Source organism: Brassica rapa, chromosome A02 (genome assembly GCF_000309985.2).
Source record: "Brassica rapa cultivar Chiifu-401-42 chromosome A02, CAAS_Brap_v3.01, whole genome shotgun sequence".
Lineage (NCBI taxonomy): Eukaryota > Viridiplantae > Streptophyta > Magnoliopsida > Brassicales > Brassicaceae > Brassica > Brassica rapa.
This window is the reverse complement of record NC_024796.2, coordinates 31,158,236-31,169,141: the sequence shown is the minus strand read 5'-3', so window position 1 is coordinate 31,169,141 and position 10,906 is coordinate 31,158,236. Positions and strand designations below refer to the sequence as shown.

Sequence of the window (10,906 nt, the reverse complement as noted above, 5' to 3'; positions counted from 1 at the left end):
CCACCTGATTATATAGTATCAAACCGAAATTATAATGTTTTGTTTGTAAAAAAAAAACAAGAGAATTAATTATAAGCTATTTTAAAACTAAAATATAAACTAAAAACATGGCTGAAATGTGACCTTGTATATATATGGTCCAAGTTACTCTACTCTTTCAACTGTTTCTAATAAACAAGAACATTCAACAGCTTAAAAGTAACTTTAATTTGTTCATGATAAGATGCTTTTGAAAATGTTTCCAGAAACGTTTTTTTTTTTTTTGTTGCATATTTACACATGACAAGCACATTTCACATTCCAAACTCAGTGCCGTGTATTCTAGCGTAAACAGTTTATAAATACTAGAGAGCAAGTCAGCGTGAGTAATAAGACCCATCACAACTATAAGCTAATAAGACCCATAAAATCAGGCCCATTGATATACAATTGAAATTATTAAAAGCCTATAAAAGCCCAATGAAACCCTAGCTTGCTCTGTCGGGTATATAAAGAGCCACTAAACACCATCTCCAGCATCAACCTCTATAGCAGAAACAAAAAGAGGGTCTTTGTTATTCTTATGTTCTATTATTTTCTCTCTTTCAGAATTAAAATATGTTTTTTTTTCAATTCATGATGTTCGTTGCCGATTTTATTGACTTTTTTTTAAAAAAAAGTTTGTGCTGTGATTTTATTTGTTTCAAAATCGATTGGAGAAGAGAGCAGTGATTATAAACCACAAGAATCAAAAAAATCTGATTTGCTCAATTTCTGGGCATGATAGACTTATTATACACCCATAGAATATGAGCTCTCTTCTCAAACGTCTTTTTTTTTCGAAAAACAATTTCCAAATATTTACTAAGCTAATTTTTTTGTATTCAATGTACCTCTATCATACTTGTATGTGAAATTTTATATTCTAATTGTAAAGAACAGTTTGACAAAGGTAACTTCCATCAAAGATGTCTCTTTGATATGATATTAAGAGTGGACAATGCTTTATGGTTTTGAGCCTTTTTGCCCGTAATGTAAAATTTTATACGAACTGTAGTTTTAAATCATATGACTTGCCACGGGACTTTAATCCAAGAATAATTTTGGGCTTGAACAAAGAAATCAATAATCATATTTGGGCTTTATATTTGGAGACGGACATGAACCTAAACTGAAGTTGATCTTTTTGCTGGTCCACTAGCATAAACTAAAAATATGCTTGCATCCATGATTATCATAACTTACAAATTGTGTTTTAACTTGTACTATAATCACATAAAAGCAAAGAATACTCACGTTATTTTTAAGTCTTTTTCGTATAAAAAGCTTTGATCATTTTGTTTGAGTTTGAATCTATATTTTGTTTCTACTAAATTGGGGTCGAATATTTTGCTGGTCCACGCCTAAACTTTTTTATCTTTCTTACCTATCGTTGGAAAAATGCTTGCATGCGCTATTACAAGCCTAACCAATGTCTGTTGACAATAAAAATCCAATTATCTCAAAAGTTTTACCAGTAACCATATGTTTCGTCGGTTCCTCACGTCTCCAGTTAGACGCACAAGCGGTATCAAAAACCAACACAATGTTATGTTTGACAATAAACACTAGGAAGCTCTCCGCTAGTGAAATTTTCTAAGCTTTGGAAAAGAAAGAAAAGCGTTCACACACGTATTTTGTCGGATCTGAGATCTTTGGTAACCAAAGTTTTGTATGTATGCATGCTTTTCCTTGGTGGAGTTTTGTTTCTCGATTCTAATCTTATAATTATTACTGGTTTTGAAAAGCATCATACCAGATATTAGATATATCTCCTCTCTGTTATGTATTTTTCCCTCCGTAGAAGGTAATAGAAAAGTTCCACAAGATTGTAAGTTGTAACACATTCTCAACTATTTGATTCTTAATTTAATATATTTAAACTTTTTCAACAAGTTTTAAATATATTTAATAAATTAGCCTGCATTTGTTTCATTTTAAAATCTGATAGACAAATCAAGAAGAGGCATGTCTAAGGTTAGAGGCAACTCTAGTTACTCTACAAGTCAAGAAGAGGCCTGTGCACTGCTCCCTCTCTGCTTGATCTGATTAAATGTATTAGGCCCAATGATAAAGTCCATATGTTAATTGAAATGTATAGGCACTATAAGAATGGTCCAGGTTACATTAGGCATATAGGTTTCTCTCTTGACTTAGCCAAAACACGGGCTAATCTTATGATATATATTAGAGTAGCCTAAATGAATCATTTTTACATTTGCATACAATCCACAGTAGGTTACAAAATGGAACTGTTTGTCCAAAATGACAAACAAACAAACAAAAAACACAGCCTAGGTTTTATGAATATGGAAAACGAGGGGGGGAGACACACAATGGTGTAAAGACATAAACATAAGTTGACCATGCTGTTTGTTAACATGGTGGTATCTAATGCAGGTGGGAATATTTTTCTTTATTTCATCAAAGTATTTATTTGGTTTATCATTGGCTTTGATATAGTCATATGACCTACCCAATTGGTTTATCGTTCCTTCTCTTCTCTCGTGAAACATGTAAATTTTATAATTCCAAATAAGATGTCACAAAATATGTATTAAAAAGCCAAATATTTTATTTTTCTTTTAATAGCATGCAGAATAATTTTGAACCGAAACTACAATAATCCTCAAAAATTTATTACCAAATATTTTATTTAGGATATTTACCGTGACTGATTATGTCTAAAATAATTGGAATCATAGTAAAAATATTCAAACCATGGATGAAATCATAGCAGAAAGTTTTTTTTCATAATTCTAATTCATGAATCTTGCTTATAGTGAACCACATTTCACTTTGACGGAGACTAAGAATCTATAAAACGTTGTTTCACCCGAAAAGGTGAATTACAACCTCAATTAGACAAGAGAGATCAGTTGGAATGAAGATTCACTAAAACATTCAAATATACAAAACACATATCAGGTTTTGAGAGTTTTATGGGACCCACGTTTTCAATTTTTGGAACATGAGTAGTGGCTATTAACTAAAACAAAAATGGAAGGAAGAAAGATCACGATGGTTGTCACAAAATGTTGTTGTTTGATGTAGGGATTTGGGGGTGGGTAGGGTCTTATAACCTATACTGTTCACATGCATTCTTAAACCCTATTTCTACTGCATCTCCATGTGCCTCCCTCACGTCTCTACCTCCTCTCTTATTTTTAAACTTTTTTCTTATTTTATAAAACATTTAAATATAAGACAAATATATACATAACTTTTTCCATCTGATATCTATAACCAGATCAAATAAATTTAGAGAAAAATTTCCATATACTACATACAGTTCAAACTTTAGCAGTTTCTTTTTTTTCTTCATATATATTTTTTAAAGAAGTATTATCACGATTATTTATCAAAATATCAGATTATGATTTGTTCAAAAATAATTTACAGTACTTGTTTTGATTAAACTTGAATTCATCAAACAAATTGTTGAGATAATATTATTCTCCCATATTCAGTGTTTTGAAATCCGACCCGGACCCGCGGTTGAACCGGTAAATCCGGTGACCCAGAAAAAATCCGGTTTGGGTTTTGTAAAAAACCCAATATTTAGAAACCCGCAAAAACCCGTAAAAACCCAGTAAAACCCGGAACCCGATGCCGGTTGAACCACGGGTTCAACCAATAAATAATTTTTACTTCTTTTTTTTAGTTTTTAATTATGTTTTCAGATTATGTTTTATATTCTAAGTTTCCAACTAAGAAGTTAGGTGCTGACAAAAAAAGTTGGTTTTTTCTTTTCAGTTTTATATCTCTGATTTTTAGATTTTGATGAAAACTTTACTATGCCATATGACATAAAGAAAATGAAATGAACCATGGTAGAGAAAACCAAAATTAGTTGATGTGATTTAGTGTTAGTTTATTTCCGTTATTAACAATTTATTACAATGATCTTTTACTTTTGGTTTATTTTGTATTTGAAGTTTAATTTATTATTCACATTAAACATTTAAATATTTATAAATTTTATGTTTTGATTTTTTTAGATGTCATAACTCTTACCTTGTTAGAGAAAATTTTAAATAGTCTAAACTATTTTTTGATATTTTGTATGTCAAATGAAAATAAAAATATAAAAACTAAAGTTAAGTATTTTTTAAATGTTTTTAAGTATAAAATATATACATATCCAAACTATTATTTTATGTTTTTAAAAAAAATTAGAAAATATTTAAATTTAGTTTTTATATTTTTATTTACATAGCTGATATATTATTATATAATAAAATTAATTCATTTATTAACTTGCGGTTCATCCGTGGTTCACCCGCAGTCGACCCAGTGACCCAGCAACCCGGTAAGTCGTCCGGTTCAGTGTCCGGGTCGGGTTTAAAAACATTGCCCATATTCCCTTTCTTCTAATATAATAATCTATAATATAAAAATCTAACAAATCTATTTTTAATGATATATAATAAAAATATGTTCTGATTTGATTTTTAAAATTAATTTTAAATCTAAAACTATTATGTGATATTAATTATATGATTGCATTTATCAGGTTGATATGATATCTTTTGGTAGTTTCAGGAAACGCAATCAAGACTAAGATGATAAATACCGAAATATATGGCTTCATCATCATCAGTATGATGATTTCACATGCTAGTTTCAATGGGTCGTTTTGCTTTTTATTTTTATCATTATTAGAAGTTGTTATTCAAGGACCCATTTTGGCCGCACCAATCAAATCAGTTTGATATTTATGAAATCTTGAAAAATAATTTGAGAAAATCGCAATGTCTCATTCATTATTATTTTTAAATGTATCTTAGATATTGCTATAAGATAACGTTTCTTGACGTTGAGGGTTTTATTATTTTAGAGAAACAATAACCACTATATAATACCTACCAAAGAATATTCAGTTAAGTTAGTTGATCGTTGGAGTCAAACTTAAATCGAACAACGTCACTTGAAAATCTGGGGGATAAGTTATATAAACCAGCGGCTACCAGCCTACCAGCATTGCCTTGATCTCGTCCACCTGATTTTGTTTGTTAAATTTAACGCAACTAGATTGATTAAATGTTAAGTAATCATATTAACCTATGTCCAAATTAATAGATCACCATTTTAAATCCCATGTTTGAATAACTCGTTGCGCAACCTACTTGTGCTTTTTTTTCTTCTTCAGAAAAACAGTTCAGAAATATATGCTTTTCAATTTCTTAAATTCATATATGCGGGATGAAAATAAGTTCAGTAAAAACCACATATAAAAATATAAATTCCTTCTTTTTGATGAAGACATTAATTCCTTCTTCCAACCAGAGATAAATTTATTTTAAATATATAGTCTTCTTCTGGTCATACACTTTTCCATGGTTACCATCCCAGAATCATCAACTTCGTTGGTTATCGAAATATGCAACAATGTGGCTCAATATATACAAGTCCATGTTTTCTCTCAAAATTGGAATCTGATTGATCTACAGATTTATGCTAAAACGTCATACTTTGTTATATACTTCTATTGATATACATTAGTACATATATACGTCGATCTTTGCTAAAAAAGAAAGTATACGTCGATCATGGCTAGTCGTGAAAAAGGTATACTTGCATTGCATGAAAATGATCCCACCAAATTGACAAGTCGATGTCAATATGACCGGAGAAAAAAATTAAAGGCGGACCAACTTATTCAGGACTACTAGCTAGTATAGGGAGCATAAATGGTTCTCTTTGACTTACCATCTTCAGTATAAATATATGTATTTTAGATGTATATATATGTACATGCATACGTATACACGATCAACTTAATGAGATAATACATTTTCTTCAAGCGATTCATGAGCATTACTTTTGATCCCCACTTGTCTCTCTTCCTTTTTCTTGTATGTTATTTTCCTTGCTTTCTAATTTTACGTTTACCACTTTTTATTTTATTTTATTAGTATTTATATAACTCTGTTGACACTAGTTATGATAAGAAAATTTCGTGTTATGTCACAATATTCGTAGAAATGATATCTGATAGTTTTACCATCTGTATTTAGTAGTTGATTTACAAGTCATTAGTATTGGAAAAAGACAACAAACAATATTGAAGAAAGGGTACGTAGACTGCATATTAGTTCATGAGTTGATATCTAACTCCATTGAGCGGGATTCTGTTGTTATTACCATAACTACAAAAAAATAAAATAATAGTAATTCGATTTTTATAAATAAACCATTTATATATGGCATATGAGTTTGCTTTTTTTAATTGGCATATTTGGTCCCTAAATGATGGTCATAACAAGGGCGGTCCGGCGGTGACGGAAACGCGTAAAGGTTAATCATTTAATTAAACTTAATATCATTATTTTAATAATATATTATCGTTTTATTTCTTATCCCTACTAAAATTATTTAATATTCAAATCCTAGGAAACGAACAAATTAATCAGGGAACTCAGCTCAAATTCTATCATTTAATTTTGTGTGTATGTATAATTGAAACTTTCTGAATAAAACCAATACTAAGATTTATCGCCGTATGTGTGAATGCAATAATAAATAGAAGTTCAATAATGGATCACTCTTATTTTCATATAGTATAAAGCTCTATATTGCAATATATTGAATATCAATTCTCATCAAATAATAGCTGAATGATTGTTAGAGTCGTAATAAAACACAATAAAATAAATTGTCTCACATGTCTTAACGAAAATTTACTAAAAATGTGTTAATGTCTGGGCGGTCAAAAGAGTGTCTAGTTTCTGATTCTTTTGTCACACTTTTTTATTTTTTGGGATAAAATGTCGTAAGATTGTTATCTATATATATCCCTCAACATACCCATTGATTCTTCAAACACATCTCACTCTTCACCAGCTTAAACCCTAAACCAAGATCTCTTTTTTTGTTCTCTCTCTCTCTCTCTTTCCTCTCATTAATTCTCTCTTCGACCAAAATTTCTTGACATAAAATCAGAAAAATGAAACAGCTTTCAACAAAAGTGACAGGCAACGGTCATGGACAAGACTCATCCTACTTCTTGGGATGGGAAGAGTACGAGAAGAATCCTTACGATGAGATCAAGAACCCTAATGGGATGATCCAGATGGGTCTTGCCGAAAATCAGCTATGTTTCGATCTCATCGAGTCATGGTTAGCTAGGAACCCAGACGCAGCTAGTCTCAAGAGGAACGGTCAATCCATTTTCAGAGAGCTTGCTCTCTTTCAAGACTATCACGGCATGCCTGAATTCAAAAAAGTAAGCTTTATTTTGTTTTCTTTAAATTGGATAAGAGACATAAACCTAATAACTTGTATCGCAAGTAATGAAATTATTTTCTCAATTCTCATGAACGTATGTATTTTCTCTTTTTTTTTTATAGGCTATGGCTGAGTTCATGGAAGAGATAAGAGGAAACAGAGTCACATTTGATCCCAAAAAGATTGTTTTAGCCGCTGGTTCGACCTCAGCGAACGAGACACTCATGTTTTGTCTCGCTGAGCCTGGCGATGCTTTCCTCTTGCCTACTCCTTACTATCCTGGGTAAGTTACAATTATAACCCTAGCTCCACTTTACTTGGATTCCAAGTAAACTCATTAAAAACTCTCTTGTTTACGCTTTGGCTTTTTAATGATTACAGATTTGATAGAGATCTTAAATGGAGAACTGGAGCTGAGATCGTGCCGATTCACTGCTCAAGCTCCAATGGCTTCCAAATCACGGAAGCAGCTCTTCAACAAGCTTACCAACAAGCCCACAAACTTGATCTCAAAGTCAAAGGAGTTCTTGTCACGAATCCATCGAACCCACTTGGCACTGCGTTGACCAGACGTGAACTTAACCTTCTCGTTGACTTCATCACTTCCAAGAACATTCATCTCATCAGCGACGAGATCTACTCAGGCACTATGTTCGGGTTTGAACAGTTCATAAGCGTGATGGATGTCTTGAAAGACAAGAAACTCGAAAACACCGAGGTTTCTAAAAGAGTCCACGTCGTTTACAGCCTTTCCAAAGATCTAGGGCTTCCTGGTTTCCGCGTGGGAGCGATCTACTCCAACGATGAAATGATCGTTTCCGCAGCGACAAAAATGTCGAGTTTCGGTCTTGTTTCTTCTCAGACTCAATACCTTCTCTCTGCATTGCTCTCAGACAAAAAGTTCACAAGCCAATACCTCGAGGAGAATCAGAAACGGCTCAAGTCCAGACAAAAGCGCCTAGTGTCTGGTCTTGAGTCCGCGGGGATTACTTGCTTGAGAAGCAATGCGGGTTTGTTCTGTTGGGTCGACATGAGACACCTCTTGGACACAAACACATTCGAAGCAGAGCTCGACCTCTGGAAAAAGATTGTCTACAACGTGAAACTAAACATCTCACCCGGTTCGTCGTGTCACTGCACCGAACCGGGTTGGTTTAGGGTTTGTTTCGCTAATATGAGCGAGGGTACACTCGATTTGGCCTTGAAGAGGCTCAAAACATTCGTAGAGTCCACAGACTGTGGACGGATGATATCAAGAAGCAGCCATGAAAGGCTCAAGAGTTTGAGGAAGAAGACAGTCTCTAACTGGGTTTTCCGGGTTTCATGGTCCGACCGTGTGCCTGATGAGCGATGAAATTATTCATCTCCCTGAGTTTGAGACGACAACAAAGTCTTCCAAGGTTTTTTCTTCTTTATTTCCTTCATTTTTTTATATTTTGGAGAAGTATTTTTTCATTTTCCAAGATATATATAATATCATTATATATGTGTAATATTCATAAATGTTTGGGTATTTTATGCAATTTTTCGGGTGTAAAATTGTTACTGTAAGTGTCGTTATGTGTTAAAAAATGCACTCAGTCCGAATGTGGATTTGCAGTGGCTATATATATATCCGGTTGTAATTTTAATTAAAAGTTTGCATGTATTGTGTAATTCACTCTTTTAATATATTAATATTCCAATAATATGTGTTTATGTAATTTGTATTGATTTCTGAACAGCTTGTGATACATTCTTTAATATAAGTATGTTTTAATGCATAGTTGCATCATTCACTACCATATAATGAATGTTAAAGATGTTTGAAATCTTTGTTGTCTCTATTTTTCTAGAGAATATCGATTTTATAATAGTTAGTCCACTTATTTAGGGAGTATTATGAAGTTTTACTAAATTAATTGACAAAAAATTAAAACGATGTCCATTTACCATGAAAGAGAGTTTAATATACATTAATACAAATGTAGAATGTATTTATAAATTTTAAAACAACACTAAAAATCATAGACTTCAGTATATAGAGCATTTACCGAAAATTCAATATTTTTGTAAGGGTTGTTAACACATAAATTTTGAGAAAATTTCAAAAATATGAAAATATTGTTTTAACGCATAGTTGCATCCTTCACTAACATATGATGAAGTTCAAAGAGGTTTGAAACTTTTGTTGTTTTCGTTTCTCTAGAAAATAATGATTTTATAGTGGTCGGTCCACCAATGTAGGGAGTATTATGAAATTTTACTAAATTAATTGACAAAAAATAAAAAGATGCCCATGTACCATGAAAGATAGTTTAATATACATTAATAAAAATTTAGAATGTGTTTAGAAATTTTAAAATAACACTAAAGATCATAGGCTTCAGTATATAGAGCATTTATCGAAAAATTCAATATTATCGTAGGGGTTAACACATAAATTTTGAGAAAAATTTAAAATTTGCAAATACTGTTTTAATGCGTAGTTGCATCCTTTACTAACATATGATGAAGTTCAAAGAGGTTTGAAACTTTTGTTGTCTCCGTTTCTCTAGAAAATAGAGATTTTATAGTAGTTAAACTACCAATTTAGAGAGTATTATGAAGTTCTACTAAATTAACTGATAAAAAATTAAAGCGATGCCCATGTACCATGAAAGAGAGTTTAATATACATTAATAAAAATTTAGAATGTGTTTAAAAATTTAAAACAACAATAAATATCATAGGCTTCAGTATATAGAGCATTTACCGAAAAATTTATTATTTTCGTAGGGGTTAGTTAACACATAGATTTTGAGAAAAAAATAAAAAATATGAAAATACTGTTTTAATGCATAGTTGCATCATTCACTAACATATGATGAAGTTCAAAGAGGTTTGGAACTTTTATTGTCTCCGTTTCTCTAGAAAATAACAATTTTATAATGGTTAATCTACCAATTTAGAGAGTATTATGAAGTTTTACTAAATTAATTGACAAAAAATTAAAATGATGCCTATGTACCAAGAAAGAGAGTATAATATATAATAATAAAAATGTAGAATGTGTTTATAAATTCTAAATCAACACTGAAGATCATAGCCTTCAGTATATAGATCATTTACCGAAAAATTCAATATTTTTGTAGGGGTTGTTAACACCTAGATTTTCAGAAAAATTCAAAAATATGAAAATACTGTTTTAACAATTAGTTACATCATTCACTAACATATGATTAAGTTCAAAGAAGTTTGAAACTTTTGTTGTCTCCGAGTCTCTAGAATATAGCGATTTTATAATCGTTGGTCCATCAAACTAGGGAGTATTATGAAATTTTACTAAATTAATTGACAAAAAATTAAAACGATGCCCATGTACAATGAAATAGAGTTTAATATACATTAATACAAATGTATAATGTGTTTTGAAGTTTTAAAACAACACTAAAGATCATAACATTTATAGAAAACTCAATATTTTCGTAGGTGTTGTTAACACATAGATTTTGAGAAAAATTCAAAAATTCAAAATACTGTTTTAATACATAGTTGCATAATTCACTAACATATGATGCAGATTAAAGAGGTTTGAAACTTTTGTTGTCTTCGTTTCTTTAGAAAATAGTGATTTTATAGTGGTTAGTCCACCAATTTAGGGAGTGTTATGAAGTTTTACTAAATTAACTGACAAAAA

General features: G+C 31.1%; 1 protein-coding gene and 1 non-coding gene across 2 annotated transcripts; both read left to right on the top strand.

Annotated features, from left to right (window-relative positions):
- The first annotated feature begins 698 nt into the window (after positions 1-698).
- On the top strand, positions 699-798 carry LOC117132305. Its single transcript, XR_004455860.1, has one exon. It is a non-coding gene; the product is annotated as a small nucleolar RNA snoR8a (small nucleolar RNA).
- A 3,259-nt stretch (positions 799-4,057) lies between these two features.
- On the top strand, positions 4,058-9,289 carry LOC103855315 (1-aminocyclopropane-1-carboxylate synthase 5). Its single transcript, XM_009132280.3, has 3 exons — positions 4,058-7,246; positions 7,371-7,531; positions 7,630-9,289. Exons 1-3 carry the CDS (start codon positions 6,968-6,970, stop codon positions 8,600-8,602), a joined length of 1,413 nt encoding a protein of 470 aa, XP_009130528.1. The 5' UTR covers positions 4,058-6,967; the 3' UTR covers positions 8,603-9,289.
- The last annotated feature ends 1,617 nt before the right edge of the window (positions 9,290-10,906 follow it).